The sequence below is a fragment of the Manacus candei genome, unplaced genomic scaffold (assembly GCF_025592945.1).
Source record: "Manacus candei isolate 608988 ecotype Guabito, Panama unplaced genomic scaffold, ASM2559294v1 h1tg000014l, whole genome shotgun sequence".
NCBI classification, from domain to species: domain Eukaryota; kingdom Metazoa; phylum Chordata; class Aves; order Passeriformes; family Pipridae; genus Manacus; species Manacus candei.
This window is the reverse complement of record NW_026138062.1, coordinates 59,890,611-59,912,688: the sequence shown is the minus strand read 5'-3', so window position 1 is coordinate 59,912,688 and position 22,078 is coordinate 59,890,611. Positions and strand designations below refer to the sequence as shown.

The following is a 22,078-nucleotide window of genomic DNA, read 5'->3' as shown; positions in this document are numbered from 1 at the left end:
TGCTTTGCAGCTTTGATTCACTTACTAAACTGCCAAACCACAAGTTTTCTTTCTTTTGCCCTTCCAATCCTCTGCAATCCTGTCAGGGGAAAGATATCAGGTGACTGAGTGGGGGCTTAGTTGGCAGCTGGGGTCAATTCACTGCAGTCCTTTCTGGTGTCCAATGTGGAGCAAGAGGACTTTGAGATAAGACTCCTGACCAGAGTGTAGAGGTAGAATTTATAGCTGTTGTTAATTGGCAGGGTTCTGTGCTTGTTTGCCTTACTGTATATTAGAGTCTGGTGCTTGTTAGTAACTGGTTTGGACTTTTGATGTTTATTGTAGCACTTACAATCTTACTCTGCTGTGCCAGAGAACATTTTACTATCAGTGATGGCCACATGCCTGTTTTGGCACAGGGCCCAGGCATCACTGCTCTACCTGTGCTGCTGCACTGGACAGGTTGAAATATCAGTGGTATGGGGTCGATTCTCAGCATAGCAACTCATGGGGTGTTGTGTTTTAGATTTGTGACTAGAACAGTATTAACAACACAGGGGTGTTTTAGCTGGTACTGAACAGTGTTTGCACAGAGTCAAGGCCTTTGCTTTTTGCCCTCTTTGCCCTGCCAGTGTGGAGGTTGGGGGTGGACAAGAGGTTGGGGAGGAGATGCAACCAGGACAGCTGACCCCAGCTAACCAAAGTCCTATCCATTAGTAAGCAGAAGCAGAATCTTCAACTTGTAAAATTGATGCAGATATATTGAGTCATGCTCCTGCAATCAGTTTTGCATTTGTGTGACTTTACATAGACTCATACACACACACACACACACACACACACACATATATAAGAACTAATTACTTATTTAGAATATTTATGATCATGGCCTTCTTAAACATAAGTGGTTTCACAGTTTTCACATAAAAACTTGGTTCTGCTGAGGTTAGAAAGCATTTATTAACTGTTTTCTAGGGTAAATTTTCATCCCAAAGTTTACTTTTTTTTTTTTAAGTGACTATGTCTTGGTATTGCAATTTCATGGCAACAAATATAAATTAAGCACTATTACAAAATATTTAGAAACTGATCTTTTAAGAAGAAGCAATTATTCATACAATTTCACTGTTCGAAATTAATTCTAATTAGCACTGAAAATTCCCATCAAGCTGAAAATTTTACTTCCATGATGCAATATTTCACTAAATATTGCCAAAGATCTACTACTGTCAAGGCTAATATACAAAATAAAATGTTGATGCTTTTCATGCTACAATATTATCTTTATTTTCCAGTGGAAAATGACAACAGTTTGTAACGCAGTATAAAAAAAAGAAAAAAAAGAAAATATTTGTTTAGTTTTTACACTCTTTTCACTCACATTCTAAATCTTCTCTTTGAAATGCCTGGTCTATGAGACAAAGAATTGAAAAACTACTGAAATAACTTGGATAACACCATCCAAGGTTCAAAGACAAACTACTTTGAAAAATCCACCCTGCTGAATGCTACCTAGTGTGTGATAAGTGAAATGCTGCAGTTAAACAATTTACAGAACAGAATCCCAAAACATGACTGAAAGCTTAGCTAGAACTCTGGAATAATGAGTTCATGGACTGTGTATCTACTTTCACCAGATTTAGCCATCCTGGGAAAAATCCATGTAAGCTCTATGCACAGGAGTGAAAACACTGTTAAAGTGTAAGAGAAGGTGAAGATGTTTCTATTACCCAGTTTCATCCGATCCTCCTCTGCCATCCCCAGGTTGTACTGTCACTGAACAGCTACAGTTCTCAAAGCTTTCCTAATCAAGGGAGCCCCTCCTCCCCATGGTCTGGGGCTGAGTGTCAGGAGCTCTGGATTCTCACTTTGGTCCTATCATTGCTGTTCCATGACCCGCAAGGTTAAATCACTTCTGTTCTCATTTCTGGGATGGAAAGATACTGCTGATTCTCCCTCCCCTTGCCAGGGCACTGAAGATGAATTATGTGAAATCCACAGCATTTCAGGTGTGCTGGGTATGCAAGAACCAAATCAATAACGTGAATCCACATTCTCTGAGAAGAGGTTTGGACATGACTCAAATGCTGAGATGTGCTCTACTGTTGTCACAGCGTAGATGACAGACATGTGGAGGTGAGAACACCCCTACAATCATTTCTTACCAAGGCATTGCTGGAATGCAGCACCACAGCTCCAGATAAGCACTGGTTTTCCCTCTCAGCCCTATGTATGGAGAACATCCACCTGATATAGCTTTCTATTCCTCCTCTGTGCTGCAAAAGCATTATCAAATGGACATAATCAGGGCTCAAGATTAAGGTCAAAGTCTCCATTCCTAGATCTAGAACTTGATATTAAGTAAAAAGTAAGATAGAGTACTGGTCAGAATGAAGAAGTGATAATACAAATCAGAAGGGACCTTTATTTCTTCCCAGAGAAAAGAAGCTGTTTTCTAAAGTGTGTGTTTGTAGGAATGAAACATCTACCAGAGAAATCTCTTTCAATTCCCGCTGGCAAAACATCAAGGTTCTTTGATGATGTAACATTCAAACTACTATGCATGACTGTTTTAAGGGTTTTTCAAAAAACATGTTCTGCGTGACGACTGCTGAAAGGTTAAGAGCTCCCAGACTCGCCAGTCCTTTTCACAGCCAGACCCCCACCAAAATCACAGCCATAGAGTTCTACCCGAAGGGCAATGCCACGATACCACGTTCTTGGAACAATGCGGATAAACCTGGACAGGATGGGGGGGTTAAAGAAATGCTTGACGTGCCCGTTGCTGTTTTCATTACCCAAGAAAACCTGCAAATACATAAACACACAGTTAGTTGAAAGGCAGCGCTTGAAAAAACCCTGTGGTTTTTTTTTTTTAAATGTTTCCAAGCTGTTGTATTATCCATTGAGGATAGATGGACTGGCTCATTTCTGATTTTACAGAAGACACATCCAGTCTCTTCCTAACATGCTGGGTCAAAAGTAGTTCAGATCAGCAAGATTTGAGTCTGAATGAACAAAAATAGCCTCATTTCCACCCACACCACAAAATTTGCCATTCTAATTTCTAATGGACCCAAAAAGCCAAACTTTCCTTATTTTACCTCTGCCAATAGCCCTCTCAGGTTAGGTTGGTGTGAGGTGACATAGGCAAAAATATAAAGTACTGTGTCTGCCCTGTGGGTACCTGAACTTCCCCAGCTCTGTTACAGGAATACTGCTCACTAACATTACTTGACCTTATAAAATCAAGCAGAAATAGAAAAGAGGCCCCGCATTGTTCATTCAAATTAAATGCCCTTGTGCATTCAAATTAAATGTCCTCCTTTACAAACAGTGTCAGCTCCTTTTATCATGTTGACTGCCTTCTCTACAGATATGGCATTCTTTCCTTCTATTATTGTTAATTACAATGACTAAAGTCAGATGGATATTGTGACATTAAAATGCTGGGGAGCTGGGGTTACTACAGATAAAGTCCTGTGAGAATATCAATTTGTCTGAGCATTCTGGCTTTGAGCCTTGACACTGTTCAGCATCTAAACCCAAGCAATGATACAGTGGCCTGAGCTGAGAATGATACCTTTGCCACTGAGCTTGAACCTTCTGTGTAGGATTTCCACTCTGAGCCTTCGTCGCTGTATAGGATAACATAGGTTTTCACAAAGTTTTCAGTAGACATGGACGTGACCCCCTGGGTGGCAATAGCAGTTATCTTCTTAACTGTGAGGAGATCAATTTGCAGCCACTGTTGGTTGTTGTTAAACTATAATTGATAAAGAAGTTTGTATATTAGAAAACATGTCTCTGTCTGTATTTGCTTAAGTGAAAAATCTTGTTTAAAAATAGTTAAAACTGCATCAAAGTGCATCAAAACTGTATCAAAGAAGTGCAGAAGAGTAAAGCTGAGGCAAGTCACAAGCATTCTTGGTGAACCATACAATTGACTTCATCTCTGCAGGAGGGATACTTGCAGTCTTAAGATTTCCACATTAATTTCGAATATATAACAAAAACAACACAGATTTACCTCCAGTATTAAAACGTTACACATAACACTAACACCAAATGCTTATACAGAACAGCAGCTTCCAGCAAATTTCAAGGTGTTTCGTGAAGAAATGCAGCTCCATTTCGAAGACACAGAAGCTCCCATGCCTTGCCGAAGGTCATCTACCCCCAGATCCCCTGCACTGCTTATAAGGTGATCTACCCCCAGATCCACTGCACTGCTTATAAGCCAACCCCAGGAAAGGTTTTTTTAACCCCTTTGAAATGAATATTCAAGTTGCACTCATCTCCTGATATTAAACAGGCTATTCCTGCTTGGAAATGCTGAAGCCTGTGGCCCAGAGCACACCATCCATCTCTCAAAATATGATTTCAATGTTGCTGCCAGAAGTTCAACAAGTTTTCTACTGGAAGAGGTGAATGGGCTTCTTCCCAAAGGATGGCTGTGAAGTAACCCTGTCACGCTTGGCACTGGACACAGTGAGCAGTAGGTGCAATGGTCACACAGCAGCACAAATTTATTAACTACCTGTCCTGTTGCCATCCCTGCTTTTCACTTGTTACCTTGGCTCGCCAGGCATTCATCTTTCCTTTCTGATTGAGACGAGCAAGTGAAGGGTCCCATGTGTTAAACCAGGATGTCTTAGCAGATGAGGCTGTTATCTGGCTATTTTTGATCTCTCCATTTTCCATTCCAAGTGGCAAAGAGCAACCTGTTGAGAGAAGCACCATGTTATCCTCAGTACATCCAAGTAACCACAACCTAAGCAACAATGTTGGAATTGAGAACACCCACAGTTTTAGCTTCATTTAAACGATTAGGTAAAAAATTTGTAAGAATGGAAGCGCCAGCACGTGACTCCTTCTTACCATCTACTTCACAGCCCAGAAGCTCCATGCGAAGAGTAGGCCTGTTGTAGACCTCGGTGGGGTAGAGTCTGATGTACCTGGCAATAATAGGGGGATCGATGATGTTCTCTTTCACCTCATAGGCATTGGAATTACCTTCAAAAATCTGTAAAAAAAAAAAATCCACATATAGTTAATTTAATGCAGACAGAAGCTTGGATGCTGAAAGCCTGCTCTGTTACAAATATAGTCTTTTTTATGCCATTAGCCCCACCCACAGTGATGGACCACGCTGTGCTGCAGGGCAACTTGAAATATCTCATGGTCCCATCTTAGCATATTTGGAAGCATCTGAAGGCCTCAGTTTAAATAAACAACCCATTTCTATATAAGTCTGTAAGAAGACATGAGCAAAGAGACAAAAGGAGAGGTAAAAGACGAGAGGTTTTCAATTTGGGAGTTGTACCATAGAAACCTCAGGGTAAACTGAAGGGAGCTGGTGATAGGTAGGGCAGGAGCAGCTGGGCATAAGATGAACCTCTTTCAGGGTACAACCAATTGTACCAATTGCCTTCTGCAGGCAATTCAGATAGCTCAGCATTCAACTGTTGGGACAGAGACAGGGAGGGACAAGAAGGAGGATCTAATCCCAAATGAGGTAGGGCCTGATTTTTAGTTCAGCTTCCTACTTGCTTTAAAAAACCTGACACAGGCTTAGGAAATAAAAGGAGGGAGAGATGCTTGTGAGAAAGCCAGACTCTATACAGTTCAGGTCTCAGGGCCAATCCAAGCCCCAGTCTAGGTGGTTCTTCAGCTTACAATTTGTCTTCTGGTCTGAATTTTATTAGTTTGGTAAATGCTTGGAGCCCCAAGCTGTATTAGTAAGTCTCTGAAGGCCATAATTTTTTCCACTGTCTCTTAACATAAAACAAAACTGTCACCTCACTGCATCATCCAGTGATGCCACAAGGTTGTTGCAACCCCTGTGGCACGGACAGACCTTTTGTACTGGTGAGCTGTCTCCTTTGAAGGTGTTCCAGGTCCGTTTGTCTTTGCTGTAAACAAGAAAAAACTTCTGGATGTACAAGGACCTTAAAAACTGCTTGGCTCCCTGTGTCTGTATCCCAGTTAACAAAACTTGTCTTTGAAAGTCCACCTAGAAACAGCAAACAGCATTTATAAAGTCAATAATGCACAGCAAAATCCGTATCACTCTTCGACATTTACACAATAGCTTTGAGCCTTGCCTTTTAACACCCACAATACTAACATTCTCAAAAGGAGCAACAACCAGGTGCCAGAGTCCAAGTTAATGCTGTCTCACTCTCATTTCATTTGTGTATTTATTCATGTGCGCATTTAATTTCAGAGGCCATTTTACAGGGTTCAGCACAGCACTACAAAGGCATCTCAAAATTATCTGCATGTCTGGGTAGGCAGAATTCCACTAACCCCGTTTTACAGATAGGAAAAAGAGCACAGAGAAATTAAAGGTTCACACTTTCATAAGCCACTTCTACTTTTTGGATATGTAGGCTGTGAAAAGGCATATGACATTCTGAAGTGCTGAAAAGCCACCATTCCAGCTCATATCATATCCAAGCACTTAGCACATAAAAACAAATCAGCAAGATGTTCCTATCAGTAGTGAAACTCATTCTTTGGGATATGTCTCCACATGTCTGCAGTAACCTCAGCTGCTAATTACCATGGCCTGCTATCTAATTCTTTCTCCTCCCAATGTTATTTCCAGTTCTGCATCAGATCTCCCAACCTTCTCCCCCTACTTGAATCACGTAATTTAGTAGCAAGACAAACACAACAGCCACCTGCTGAACTTACACTGAAAACACTAGCTTGAGTCTTCCTTTTCTCCCAACTGCCAATTTTAATGAGACTCGTAAGAAATCAACTATTCTCCCTAAATTTGGGTGCAAATTGGCTATCTGGTGCAAAAGTCACCGGGTTGGAAGAAATGATATATTGCTTGAAGTCATAATTATAAACTTATTTCCCTGTGAAGCCAAGGACATAGAAGCACACAAACCAACAAAAAAACTATTTGAAGCAATGCTTGAGAATATTACACTTTAAATGATCACTCAACAAACACATACATATAAATATGTATCGCTAGGTAGGCAGAGAGCAAAAAAAGAGTAGTAGAAAGAATGACTGTTTGCCTACAAAATGGTTACAATATAAATTGTGAGGGTAACTGTCCAGTCAATGGGCCTCAACAGCAGCAGAGACTGTGTTACTGCAGAGAGATGGACAGATATGACATCACCACAGCACCAACTTGTAACACCTTCTCAGTTTTCCCCAGCAGTTTTCTCAGTGACAGCAAGAGCAGCATGACCTTCTAAAATAAACTCTTGGAAAATCAAAGCTCAGTGATGGTCAAGCACATGTTGTACCAACCATACCTGGATCCAAGAGAGTTTTTCTTCCTTCATTATAGTACTCCAAGCATTGTATGTTCCAGAATTGTCTAATCGGGCTAATTTAGGTTCCCAAAAGTCTAGACAGAAAATATGAACAAAGTAAGAAATTTAAGAGAAGCACTGAAGAAAAAAGAAGGCTGTAACTAGCTACTGATCTTGAGTGCTTCATTTTTAACCCCCAATCTGTCTTGGGGAAAAAAACCCCCACCAACCCAGCATCAAGAGATTCAAATCATAATCTAGGATAATTTGGATATGGTCAGCCACTGAAAATCAGCTGTTACCATGCAAAGCTTTATAGCTGGCAGAATGACTTTTAAAATAGCAGCTTTTTATGCAATATACTGTCTGCTGATTTGGAATCAGGGTCTAGAGTTTGCTAAACAAGTTTTGGCTACCAGCAGGATCAGACACAAGATGTGCTCTACATTCATGGAAGACAGTTCCCCTCTGCATAACAAGGTTTCCATGTTAACAACTGGTATAGAATACATAGACAAAACAGCTTTCAAGCCTTCATAAGACTTTGTCAGGAAACAAAGAAAGAAAACCAAACCCACAGAAAATTAAGTTTTACAAAGTAAATAGTTTATTTGTTATTTCAAGGGAAAGGATGTGTGTTCCTGCATGTGTGTGTAACCTGTACATCCTGATTTGACACTGTCCGTGTAAAATTCTAACAACTTCTCTACCAAATGATCCCACTTTTATACCATGGGCGAACTTGATAAATTAAAGACTCTGTGATTGCTCTGGATGCCAGGGTTCCCAAATCCTTCATAACAGATGTACTTGTCCCTTCACATCTCACCTCACATACAAATCTCAAAAGCTTTTTGAATGCTTGGTGTTCATTTTCAAGCAGGGAACCCACAGGACTCTCAAGCCTGTGATACTGATGGCAGACCTGTGACACTGTTAAAACACAACGATGATGGCTACCTAATACAGCTCACAGTCTCTGCTTCCAGCATTGGAGAGATTTTTAACCTGACAGCTGATTCACTGCTGAACTGATCTTGTAAGAAATATCATGAGATGCTGAAAAAATATGGAACTACACTTTTCTGGAGATATTTAGGAGCATGGAAGGACCTTTTCAAGTATTAACTCACCTATGTGATCTGAAGCTTCAATCTGTGAATCGAGTATAACTCCACTTGCCAGACCCATTGGAATCCTGCACTCTAAAGAGAGCATAGTAAGTTTGTTGTTAAAGAAAATGAGTGATATACCAGTATATATTCTGGTGAAATCAAAGACAACATCACTCAGAACAATTCTTAGTAATACTATGACACCACTCCCTTCCCATAGAAGTCCAAGTTAAGGTCTGCAATTTCTCTCAACAGATTAATCCACTGGTCACTGTGGGGAAACCTTGAATTCAAAGCCAGTACACTAAAGGAGTAAAGCTAGCATGCTAAATAATTCAAAGCTAGTATTGCTAGAAGCTAAAAATTTTTTCTTTGAGAAGAAATTTACAGTAACCACTCCACCCTCTCTCTGAATGCACAGGTAATCTCCTATATTTTTTTGCAGAAAAATCTCCCAAATTTATTTTCAGTGATCCTGAAAGGGTAGAGAAGACTCCATAGCTTGACTCCTCCAGCCAAAAAACACCTTAGTTCAGTACCTTTCTCTATAACCAAATAGGATGTCTGCATTCCTGCTTGCTGATATTCCCCCACTTCAGTGTCTAAAAGCCACCAGCCAGGCCTCTGTGGCTTCATTTCAATTGTTCTAAATGAACCTTAAAAAAAAGGAAGAGAAATGTATCAGAAACATTATATTACAAGGTTGATGTAAGTGAGGCTGAATGTTAAACCAAAGACCATGCTACGACTTAATTCAGAAAATTTAAACACACATCACAGAGAGAGCAAAAACTACCACCATCTCAGTGATTTCTTTTCTTAGTGAGGAAGTTCTAGCTGGAGACTGAGATTAGAATTGAATGATCAGATCAAAACCCAACCTTTGCTGCTGTTGCAAAGTACAAAACCTTGGATGCCTGTCAGATATATCTACATACTAACTACAGTGCTGAGCTGTGTAATGAACAGCACTATCAAGTTTATTACATAATGCAGAGATGTTAATTCTGTGGTGCTGGTTATAGTTCTCATTCCTGTTGCCCCAGTGGGTTGTTCAAGTGACATAAAGGATAGATGAAAAGAAGCCAAAAGTAGATGGGGGAGAACCAGATCTATAGGCCTTCCCCTCACTTTCTGTATGACCCAGGAGTGCCAAGGATTGAGCAGGAAGCAGATACTGTTTTGGCTGCTTGCTGCACTCTTTAGAAAGCACAGTACATGCCTCCATTGCTTTTCCTATATTCCTAGTTACTGCAGACATGACAGTTCTAGTTCCCATTTAAACAAAAATATGTAGATTTCATAGTGAAAAGCACCACCTTAAAAAATAATGAAATAAAGTAGTGAATAAACTACCAAATGTTTACTAAGCCAAAGTCCTATTATTCCAATCTTGTTTTTTTTTAATTTCCTTGTTGTCTTCTTTTTTTTTAAACTTCTTGTTGCTGGCAATACAGGCTTCATAAATGCTGTTATTGCAGACTTGCACTGCTGACAGCGATGGGGCAAAGGAATATATCCTGTAGCCTAACGAATACTTTTAGCCTATTTCTTTTCTCCCTGGACATAAGAATTCTCCTATGGCTCACATTTGTTCTTTCTGTTCTGTATCACACACCTTGACACTACAAAAAAAGCTCTCACCATAAGGAGACCTTGACATTGGTATGATGAGGACAGATTGCCCTGGTCACTCCACAGAACTTGCTCTGCTCTGATACTTACCTGGAAGGAGTGTGTATGTACCAAGCTGATGCTCTGGCTCTCCCTGTTCTATGAAAGTCTGACCATGAAAATGAACAACATGAATGTCTTTTGGACCACCCATGTTCAGCAAATGCCATCGGACCCGTTCACCTTCGTACATCCTCAAGCCTTGCAAATTGTGGGTAATTCCATTAATGGCTGAAAAAAAAAATTGTTAGTAAGGAAAACTGCTCACAAAACAGGTCTCAAAGTGCTAGAATGGAATTATTAAAATTAGTGAAATATTTAATGAAGTAATGCATTTGAGAAAAAAGGCACCTTTTCTCCTATTCAAAGTGCAACACACTTTACAGTCTATGTATATTAATTCAGAAAATCCAGTGACCTCTTCAGAGGATTTGAGCTAAGTTTGCTAGCAACACATGGCAGCCAGGAGAACAAAGAGAATTAAATGTCAAATGGGAATATCAGGTCCAAAAGGACAACTTTCCAAAACACGTTCTCCAGCTTGCATACAGGCATACAGATACAACTGACCTCTTTGGTTAATAATTGATTTTACAGACCACATTTTCAAAAGGCAAATTCCACTTGTCAACATGTCCTTTTAAAACATGGTCACTCACAGCACACAAGCATCAGCTTTCCAAAGATGTAAACATAGAGTTTCACTACTGACCATTATTTCACAGAGGAAAAAGTGTTACCTTTGAACATTCAGCCACTCACTTAACTCTACAGCACTAAAATCTCTATAGCCACAGAGAGGTATATTAAGGGTTGTTCTACAGCTGCTTCGAATTCCTCAATAGAACTAGCCAATTTGTCAAATTATTACAATATTTTTAAAAATTTCTTGCAAAATGTTGTCAGGGTATTAGCTTCTGAAAAGAGGAGGCTTTTTCGTTTCTTTTTTCTTATTTTTTTTTTTAATTTTAATATGGGGGTAGATGTATGTAAGTGGAAGAAAGAAGCTTCCTATTGAAAGTTTCAGTCCAATATGTCCTTTCTTCATTTTAATAGAAAATTTTCAGTCATTGCTAACCTTTACATTGCTAAGCCTGACGATTATGGGTACAATGGATAACGACAAAAAACCATTCACATAATTAACGTGTAGGATTTACGCACGTTGAAGAGGACTGAGAGCTGAGACATCTCCCCCAGCATCTTTCTCTCTACCCCAAAAAACTGAATAACTGGAAAAAGGAAATAAGTACCATAAAATTTGTGGCATTGCTGCATTCCTTGTGTCTTCTCACTACAAGGCCTTCTAGCATGTTTGTCGAAGTACCAGCTTTTCTCTTCATCGAAGACCATAAAAAGCAAGAAAAAGTCTCGGGTAGATGTCCCGCTGCTGTTTGATTTGCTGAAGGTTCCTTTTTGACAGATCAGTATCGGCCCAATCAAACCAGAGTGAATATCTTTCTCCTAAAAGGTAATAATACATCCACATTAGATGTAGAAGTGGATTTCCCAAAATGTGTAAAAAATCACATAGCATTCTGCAGGATTGCATCAGACCCTAAAAATCTAAAGCAGACTCCAGAATTGCTGTTGCCTTGTATTTTTACTGTCCCCTGCTCAGTCTACCAGAGTTCCCCAATTTGAATTCCTCAACAGCTTATGTCCTGCTTTAGCTGAGTGTAAGAGATTAAATGTCAGATGCGAACATCAAGCCCAAAAGAAAGGACAGCTATCCAAAGACGTGTTCTGCATCTTGCATTTCTACAGCCATAAAGTAACATCATCTGGAGATATTCAAAACCCGACTGGACACAATCCTGGACAACCTAGTGTAACCGACCCTGCTTGAATTGTGGGAGTGGACTAGATGATCTCTAGTGATCACTTCCAACATAAATGCTTCTGTTATTCTGTGATCAACCCCAGCAACACTACCACTTCTATTTTGATTTCCTTACCATATTTAAATCCGAGTAGTAGATCCATGACCGACAAGTTGCTCCTGACTGCACAGGTCCCGATCGCCTGTTTGCATACCATACATATATGTAGCTGTTATTTGGTTGGACTTCATCATCTTCCTTAAACCAAGCAGTAGATTCGTCATCATAAATGCTTCCCTCAGAGGACTTTTCATAGAGAAGCCCATGAGCATGGAGGGAATATGGTCTGGATGCCAGATTCTTAAAATGAACCTAAAAAAAAATAAAATAGATACTATTCAGCAAATTCAGGCCTAAAACAAAGTCCCCACAAAATACATTCCCACATCCTCAAACCAAGGTCTAGATTTGTATAATGATTACAGGCTATGTTGTACATGGAAAAGCTGGCAGGGATAGCTTCTGACATTTCCATGCTGAGTCACCATCTTGATGTAGGTAGATAATGAAAAATCAGAAAGCACAAGTCTAGTTCCCTGTCTTCCACTGAGTCTAGGCTCCTAGGACTTTTACTGCTGCCCCTCATACCTGGAACGGTTTAGTTACTGCAAGCAGGGAGGCAGGGAGTTCCTACCTCTTATGCTTTGCTGCAGTTGTGCTAAAGAAAGGCACAAATTGGTAACTCTAGGCTCTGTATGTATCATTCTCACTGAAATCAGTGCTTCACACTTGTCCCATACAAGCACCAGGGTAGGCAGATTATATATTTACCTCTCCCTAGAGAATGACACTCCCAAGCTATAAAAGCCTTTTTCTTTTCTTACTCATGTTTTAAATGTAGCTCAGTGTGCTCCTGTTGCACACTACTCCTACTGAAATAAGCAGAAAGCAGTGAGATCTACTCTCCCTATCTAAGTCCATCCCTATGTGTTGGAAGACTGGATGAAGAAGTAGAGAGGGGACTTTTTATAGGAATGTGCTTCCTACTGCACTGTATCACCGGGGATACAGTATCTCTCATCCTCGTTGATTGTACTAGAACTATCCAACCCATTTACAGCAAAGGTTTTAGAGGAAATTATATATTTTTCAAAAAAGTTTATATTAATCTTGAACACAAAATTACTAAGTTCTTTAAAAAAATTAAGAAGTTCTCTTTACATATAAAAAGTAATATTTCCAGTGCAATCTGAGTTTAGAAAACTCATTTTTCATTAACGTTAAACCTAAATATCATTTTACATTTGACTGATAAGTCAGTATTTAATGTTGGGAAACATAAGAAAGAAAAACAGAATTTAATTTACTGTGGATAGAAGAGAAAAAGGATGTTTTTAAAGAAACACATCAGAGTGCTTGTAAGTCCACAGTGCAATTTCTAGCTTGGAAAACTGTTTCCCTATCATTATCTTTTAAAAATCTGTTGTTTTTTTAGATCTATTCCATGTCACATTCTAAGACTACCATAAGAATCTTATCCTGCACACACATTCAAAACATTGACTTACTAGGATAACGTCATCCACTTCAGCTCGGATAACTGGCCCCAGGATGCCAAGGTGTTCTGTGTATTCATCTCCATCCTGAAGAGTCGTAAAGGTACTGTCTGTATAGCTTTGGAAAATCACCTTATATCTGGTGCCATCTTTACAGGTTTTGTCACTCATCATTGGACTGAAAGGAAATCCTCAATTAAAAACCCACACAGTGAAACAGAAATAATAGCTTTGATGAAACCCGAGAACCAATATGTAGGAACATTTTAGAATATAAAGAATAAACACTCAAATGGCCTCAAGTTGTGCCAAGGGAGGTTTAGATTGGATACTAGGAAAAATTTCTTTACCAAAAGGTAAAATTGTCGAGCCCTGGAACAGGCTGCCCAGGAAAGTGGTTGAGTCACTAGCCCTGGAGGTATTTAAAACACATGCAGATGTGACACTTATTGGACAGAGTTTAGTGGTGGGCTTGGCAATGCTGGGTTAAAGGTTGGACTCTATTATGATCTTAGAGGTTTCTTTCCAACCTAAATGACTCTATGATTCCATGAAATAAGTGTCAGATGATTCTGCAAATCATGACTTGCAATGTTTAAGCAATTCTAGCTCTACAGTTGTATGAGATCCTTCAACAGTTTGGTCAGCTACCACTGAAAGACTCCAACTAGTCTCTGAAAATCCACTGAGCTCTAATTTTCCTTTTATACCAAGAGCCTTAATGTGAATGAGAGCTGAGCTCAGTGTAGTGAGCATACCACCTATATCCTACTGTCTCACAGATGTACCTTCTCTTCAACATACTGAGAAAATATATGCCATGGGCTCTGCTAAATTCACTGGAACTATGTACCTCACACCAGCTGAAGATGAACCTCACTGGAGAGATCTATACAGAGCTCTAAGTATAACATTTTCCTTATTTTGCAAATGCCCAAAGAAACTGTCTGTGGTACTTTTGCAAGTGCCATTTATACAGACTGAGATGAGGCAGGAAAGTGGAGGGAAAATATCCATCAAATAAAATGGAAATACAATTTGAGAAATAATATATGTTTGGAGATTAATTTTGTATAATGAAAATTTTCTTGCTCCTGTTTTATCTACTTTTGATAAAAATTCAAAGTTGTGGCAGTTTTGGTCTTGTTTATTTCAAGGGTCACAAGACTTAGGATTTTGTTGAAAAGTGACAAGGAATTCTATGCCTTGTAGGGTGAGCACTGATCCTAACTTGTATGAACTAAGATAGTAAATTTTTAGTACAGTGTTTTTCTCAAGTCACATATATTCTTCACTGCGGCATAGTGGTCAGTCTTCCCTGTCAAAATATAAGAAGACCCCTCAACAATAGGGTTTGTGATCCAGTCACCTTCTGATTTCTCTAAACAGCAGGAACAACAATGTAATAATTCATGCAGCTTTGCTTTTATTTTACACCCGGGTGGTTAATCACTTTGCAGATTTCATATACTTTTCAATACTGCAGTCTTGTGAAGCTCTAAAGTGCTTTATCCCGTTTTACAACAGAGAACTGAGACACTAGAACCATTTCCTGCTAGTGCAAGAAACTGTGATTCATCCTGCCTATAAGCTCATCCTGTCTATATCACATCAGTTAGTCCGCTGAATTCCTGGAAAGACTTTGCTCAAGGAGGTCTCTGTCCTGTCTCTAGCACAGGTACCAACAATTCGAGTTGGAACTAAAACAGGTCATTCAAGTATAACAAAACTAACTGCAAGTTTCCCTCTTACAGTGAATTTTTTAACTTCTGTATTAAAGAGTGATTCTAATGAGTCTATAAAAGGGGGTTAAGAAAACAAAAAACAAAACCCCCAAACAAACAAACAATAGAAGAAGAGTTCTTAGCTATGTTCTTAGCTATGCTCTTGATTATAATAATATCTATCACATTTCTAGGGGGTCCAAGCCTCCCATGAAAAATTCTTATGATACCGCCACTGAAACATTGGAAATCACATGGCACATTACAGATGCTTTTAAGTTTATCAGCATGTGAATCAACATTCTGCTAGTGTGTGTCAGGATGGCGTGCAAAACGAAAACAAGCAATTTAGCCAAACCTTTGTTTATATCCTGCATAGTTCCAGCAGACCTCTTCAGCTGCAATATAGTATCTCCTCTCATTCCCTCTGCTGCGCAGGTAATGCTCGGCAATGTTCTCTGGGTTACGGTGCTCGTTGATATTCAGCTTGGGGTCTGTCATGTATGGGTCATCCACATTCACATAATGGTACTCGTATTCAACACCTGATGTTTCCTCCCTGTCAGATTCTCCCGTGAGAATCTCGTAGTCTCCATTTTCTTTGGGAAGCCCAATTGTGATCGATGGCCTAAGCTGCCGCGGGGTGAGTGCGGAATTTTGCAGCTCTCTGTGCCTGGTTCTACTCAGATCCATTGCATGGTTGGCCTCACTGGGTGCCCCTGTGGTGTTAGTGGTGTTAGTGCAGCATGGCAGTGCTGTGTGGTTGGTCTCACCCGGAAACATCCCTGCCAAAGAATTGGTGACTGTTTGGGAGTTTTTACTCCTTGGGCCCAGCGAGTGGATCATTTTTGGATCTTCCTTCTTTTTCCTTCGGATCTTGATGGAGGTTCCAGACGTACTTAAAGTATCATTCTTGTTTTCTTCCTTTCCTTTCTGAGTTGGGTGCATGTGGCTCCCTTTCTGGTTTTCCCCCACTAGATGTGAGAACTCTTGATACTTCTTCATATCCTCCTTATTTATGAATGCTGTACCATTTCTGCCATGATGATTTAACTTACTGCCAACAGATTTATCTAAACTTGCCTCTTCTCCCAGATTACTCTTTGCAGACACCAAATTCCATTCCTCACTAGTCATTTTAGATGAATACTTCCCTACTCTGGGCAGTGATGCTTCTAAGTTCTTCACTACTGCAGGGCTGGAATTAGGGCTTGTATCACCTAAAATATGATCTAAAGATAAAGCATCTGCTAGTTGATCTTTAGATATTCTGGGTTCATAAAGGTTGGATGCATTAGACTCATCTCCTGCTATGAGGTCCAAAGCAAGTGTCAAGTTAACTGCATGCACAGCATTTTCCATCTTGTTTTCCTCCTCTACCAGTTCATCACTATAATCATTCAGAAACTGGGCAGATCCCACCATGGCTATATTGGAGGTGTTCTCTATGTGATTCACAGAAGGAAGTGCACTAGTCTTGTCAGAAAATGAGACATTTTTATTTCGTACGTGATTTAGAAGGGCATTCATTTTTTGGACAGAGTAAAACTTCATGGCCAATGAGCTTCGTCTTTTCCTGTTAATGTTATAATTTCCTCTTTCTGTGGTTTCCACTTGATGTTCTTCTGAAAAAAATTTACTGTCCTTTCCACCAGCTGGAAGCTCTTCTGCAACATTCATTGGGCCTTCCCCATTGCTCAGCAAGTGTTCACCTGCAGACATGTCACCGTGAGCTATTTCATAATTGCTTTGGCTTCTATTCTCAAACACCAAGTCAGTCGTTTCATCACTTGTGGTAGCTAAAAATAAAGCCTCTTCTGCTGCGATTGATGTGTGATTTGACTGGAATGTTTCAGCCTTGATTAGGGGAAGAGGAGTGATATGAGTTTCTAAGAATTTAGAGTTGTGTGTTGATTCACTACTATTTATAGCTGTCAGACCGGAGCCAGCTGCCACCTCAGAACTCGTGGCATCAGTGCCTTCATACTGATCCCAGGCTAGTGCTGTAAGGTTTTCTTTTTCTTCATCATCTGCTGGCTTCCTTGAGCTTCGGATGGCGTAAAGAGAAGCCAGGTATTCCTGATAATCCAAGTCCTCTGGATCTTCCTCTTCTTCTTGCACATCTTCCTCAACTGAGGCAGAAACAGCCTTTTTTTCAGTCTTGATGTGAGTGAAATCCACAACATCAAACGTGTAATCTTCCTCATATTCACATCTGGCATCTCTGAACCTCAGCCGCATGCCGTAACTCATCTCTGAGGTACCCCAGGATGCTAAAAGCCAAGTACCTGCAATGGAAATAAAAGTGTTATGAGAGTGGACATTGTCTATCATGTAAGTGGCCAAGGCAAGTGGTTGTGTTTGTTTCTACAGCACCTGCTATAGCAGAATGCTAATTTTCATCTGGGATTTTCATGACCTCTCATTGCAATGAAAAATAATTAATAAATGTAAATAAATAAGAGCACATATAAATAAATACATACACCTAAGAGATGGAACTCTTCTCCACAGATTGAGCTGTATATAAGACCTGAGTCCAAACATAACCCATGAAAGAGATGGATATGGAAAGAAAGAAATAAAATAAAGGATCTTACGTTTAGATCAGCATCTGAGATTGGGACCTCTTGAGATAAAGTTTCAGTTTTATCCTGTCCTTAGTGTTGTATGCACTGCCACACAGACAGAACATTCTAAGCAGAACAAATATATTCTGAGGCAATGCTGAGAAGCATCTCATGCAGTGTTTTAAAAGCTTTTGCATGCATAAAGGATAATCTTTAATAAGTATAAAAAGAAAAAGTAATTTGAATTTCCAATCTGACACAAAACATTAAGCTGCCAAGTTGAGGCATCTTAGATTAATTTAAAGGTTTTATAATTCTTCCAAAACCTAGTCAGAAGTTGTTCTCTATTTGAACCTAGGATCTGCAGAGAAGAAAATACAATCTGTTTCCCTAAACAACATCAAATCGAGTTCTTTGCTTGATACTATTTGCTTTTGGAATTGACAGAATAGACAGAAATAAGAGACCTTGAGTAAAAGAGTCTTTTTTATTCAAGAGATCACATAAAATTTTTCCTCTATTTATCAGAGTTTAAAGTGGCCTGCATAATTTTCCTGATTTCTAACAGCAGCAAATTTATCAAAGAAAACATGTCCTAGATGGAAAGAATAGATCACATAACAAAATCAAGCAAAGTACAACTTACTACTGGGGAGGTTTCTCTGAAGTCTAATGGAGTTTTAATGATTCCTGAGTCTTGAACAATAAAAAGCACTTAGCATACCATACATTTTTAAGTTATAAGGTCTTGATGCTGTGTGATCACCGAAAACAAGCTTTGAGACCATGGAGAATTTATTATTTAAATAGATAAAATATACAAAAAAATTGGTCTTTTAAATGGGATAAGGATACCTAAACTTTCTGGGATTTTAGATGATCACTAAAATCTCACAAACTTCAATGATGAAGAATCTCTGCCCTTTTGGAGGTAATTCTTAAAGTGTGTACTACATGGGTTCTAGCAACCATTTTTCAAGATATGCTGTTAATCCTAGTTAGATGTTGAGATGTATCCGACAGACCAGTGACCCCGTTCAACCAGGCAGACTTTACTGTTGTTAAATGACCACAAGCCTAAGCTGAGGTGTAGCTATTTTGTCCAGTAATGACTAGCATAATTTGACAGTTTTGGCCCATTTTAGCCTGCTCAGGATAGAAAAGTATGTGGCAAAATTGGAAATCATACAGTGCAGTTGATACTGGATCGCTTTGAAGAAGAATCTTAGAATTGCCTTAAAATGATCATTACTAAGCCCAATACTAATTGTGCAGTGGAAAAAAAAAAAACAAACTACAAGACAACCAACAAAAAGAGCCTCAGTATAGCATACAATTATGCTGAGTGCTAAGTCTGTGTAGCCAACAAAACTCCCTATACATCAGTTGCAGTGGGGCAATGATTCAACGGTTTCCAGCACTGTGTTCATCTGAAAAGTTTTCTTTCCTGTTTAGGTAAGTCACTATAGATTGGAGATTAAATAATATCTTAGAAGAGCTGTCAAACACTATAGTTCTACCACTTACCACCATTGTCCATTTCCACTGTGACTGATTCTCCACTCATCGGGAAAAGGTTCAATGTATCTTCATATTTCCCTCGATACAGAAAAGAGTGTCCAGAAAGGCGAACAGAGACAATCTCATCATGAGTGCCAACGCTGGAAAAGTGCCACTGAACCACAGTATCTTGGCAAAACCCAAGAATTTCACTGCTGTCAGACACATAGCCATTTATTGCTAAAAGGAAAACAAAGTAAAAGTGATCTCAACATTTTCAGAGTAAGACTTTTAAAACCTCCCGTTCTTTGATGTCAGCCCACTGAACTGGACTCACTGGAAAGAGGCTGGCACAGGGATGAAATTGCAGTAGCCTTGATGGAGATTCCATCTCTGGAAATAGTAACTCTAAGGCAACAGGGTGTTGTATTGAAGTTTAATTAACCCTTGCCTTTGCTTCAGGGTCCAGAGTAAGCCTAGTCCCTAGTGGCAAGGTGGGAGTTGGCCTCTTCTCACAGACAGCTAGTGATAGGACAAGGGGAAATGGCCTCAAGTTGCACCAGGAGAGGTTCAGGTTGGATATTCAGAAAAATTTCTTTGCTGAAAGAGTGGTTAAGCATTAGAACAGGCTCCCCAGGGAAGTGGTGGAATCGTCCCTGGAGGTGTTCAAAAAACAAGTGGACGTTGCACTTTGTAGTATGGTTTGGTGGGCATGGTGGTATTAGGTCAAAGGTTGGACTTGATGATCTGGGAGATCTTTTCCAACCTTAATAATTCTACGATATTGCATATTTATGTACAGTGTCACCTGGCATGGTTAGAAGTTCCCTGGCCCTCTAGAGAATTCCCTGATTACACATACTTCTAAATACAAGCAATCACTGAATGCTCAGATTAATATAAGCTTTCATATTATTCATCTTGATATCCCACTCACTGTGCATTACGTTTGAGTTATAGAACTTGGGATCATCCCTTTTAACACTGGCTGGGTTGCTGCAGTACTCCTCGATGTTATCCTCTAGGTACCAGCTCTTATTTTCATCGAACACAGCAAACATTGCCTGCTGCTCCCCATCTGCCTTTTTCTGAAAGACAATCAATACAGCAGTCAGATTTTATGAGCAGACACATGTATTAAGGACTCAGTCTTTCAATCTTCCTTACTTACTATGGGAGAAACATAAGCTTCACCAGAGTCGTGGTAAGCATGATCCAAGGGCTGAGGAAAAGGGAGCAGGGGGTCCAAATTTTAAGTTGTGGTGGAGCACTGAGCAAGCCACTTGCACTGGTTATACACAGATGGTTTAAGACTGGGCTCTCTGTAAGAGTACCAGACTTCTGACTTGGCCTGAGCATATACTTTTGACATTTTTTTTCTCCCAAGTGATGTTGATGTCTTTGCCAAGCAACACTTTGATGAATGGCATGAGAACCACTCTCCCAGAACTCTCCCATGCTGTTTGGGTTGTTCTGGGTTAACTGATGTCTGAGATTGTCAGATGCTGTTGAGTTATATTTGTTACAGAAAGGGACCAGGTCTGATCTGAATGTCTTTAGAGTATGAAGATATAATAGCAGCAGGAAAATTTATTATCAAGTCTAGAGATACACTTTCAAGTCAGGCTGACCTTTTGCTGATATGCTGCTCTTGCTAAGAAAAATATAATTCCTGTACTGCTGCGGACAGTTAGAGGACTGTTTCTTTGAGTGATTTCTTCAGGAACCTATTGGTTTAATTGTTCTCTACAGAACAATTCTCTAAGGGAAGCAAAAACCAAATTCACTGTAGATCAAATACCATTATTTGAGCCAAATCTGTCTCTCAGAGGTTGCCAAACATGTTACCTGCACACCCTTCTGCGTCAGTGCTTCACTTTTGCAAATCAGCAGTGGGCCAATCAGCCCAGAGGCTATATCTCTCTCAATATTTACAGCACTATGATATAGCCTTGTAATACATTGAGCATCCTGTCGAGTGGGTTGGTCTGTTTTAGAGATTTTCCATTCGTAAGTGAACGTCTTCCCTGGTTCAACTCCTCTACTCTGGGTGCCATTGCCTAAGGAAAAACAAAGAAGAAGAACAATAATAACACAAACTGAGAGTCAGACCTTAATATCAAGCTGCACTTCTAGGTGCAGTTAGGCCATTTCAAGCTGCCTTGAGATAACTGAATGAATTTTTTCTCTCTCTAAGATCATGAACAAGAACAGAAAACTAAGACACCATAGAAGGGTATTTGTCTCTGCTTTGCAGAAAATACCTTGGTGTCTCTATAAGGCAATACAACAGGCAAGCAGAGGCAGAGAACAGAACTGAAGTCTCCCAGTCATGCACATTCCTAGACACAGCATCTTCTTCAAAGCAAGCAAACCATCCACAACAGTCAGTGACAGGCAAAATATATTTCACAAATTTTTTACTTGTGTGGTCCAGAGGATAATCAGCCCCTTCTGCATTCTTTGAAAGTGTCACTCCATGGAAGTAAATGCTGTAGGGTCGACTGGCCTTATTTTTGAATACAACCTATATTGGTAGGCAAAAATAATAAAAAAAAAATTAGTATTCAATAAATCCTTGTCTGAATACATAACAAAGTTTCCACTATGGTAGAATTTGCCTGGTTTCAGCCCAGGAAGTGCCAGAAAGGCAAAGGGATGTAATAAATATTGTCTTATAATATAAACCCACAGTCTAAATGATGCTAGTACCCTGCTTCTAGACTTTGTAGACTCCACTGAGTGAAGTTCAGCTGCTTACACCTGGTCTCTGGAAGGTCTAAAAAGAACACTTGTTCTTCCACTTACTAGGCACACACTATCTCTGGAAATACGAAGTTATTGACTA

The 22,078-nt window shown here is 39.7% G+C and overlaps 1 protein-coding gene across 1 annotated transcript in view; it reads right to left on the bottom strand.

Annotated features, from left to right (window-relative positions):
• Nucleotides 1-1,241: 1,241 nt before the first annotated feature.
• F5 (coagulation factor V) overlaps nt 1,242-22,078 on the bottom strand; it is a 34,837-nt gene continuing 14,000 nt past the window's right edge. Inside the window, exons 9-25 of the mRNA XM_051780910.1 lie at nt 21,655-21,757; nt 21,079-21,290; nt 20,168-20,318; nt 19,258-19,470; nt 15,519-17,448; nt 13,449-13,614; nt 12,016-12,252; nt 11,311-11,521; nt 10,109-10,288; nt 8,923-9,039; nt 8,402-8,473; nt 7,269-7,363; nt 5,840-5,995; nt 4,861-5,005; nt 4,555-4,703; nt 3,563-3,745; nt 1,242-2,787 (exon numbers count right to left, since the gene is read on the bottom strand). Coding sequence (XP_051636870.1) covers nt 2,599-2,787; nt 3,563-3,745; nt 4,555-4,703; nt 4,861-5,005; nt 5,840-5,995; nt 7,269-7,363; nt 8,402-8,473; nt 8,923-9,039; nt 10,109-10,288; nt 11,311-11,521; nt 12,016-12,252; nt 13,449-13,614; nt 15,519-17,448; nt 19,258-19,470; nt 20,168-20,318; nt 21,079-21,290; nt 21,655-21,757 — 4,509 coding nt within the window. The 3' untranslated portion in view covers nt 1,242-2,598. The remainder of the gene's footprint in view (nt 2,788-3,562; nt 3,746-4,554; nt 4,704-4,860; nt 5,006-5,839; nt 5,996-7,268; nt 7,364-8,401; nt 8,474-8,922; nt 9,040-10,108; nt 10,289-11,310; nt 11,522-12,015; nt 12,253-13,448; nt 13,615-15,518; nt 17,449-19,257; nt 19,471-20,167; nt 20,319-21,078; nt 21,291-21,654; nt 21,758-22,078) is intronic.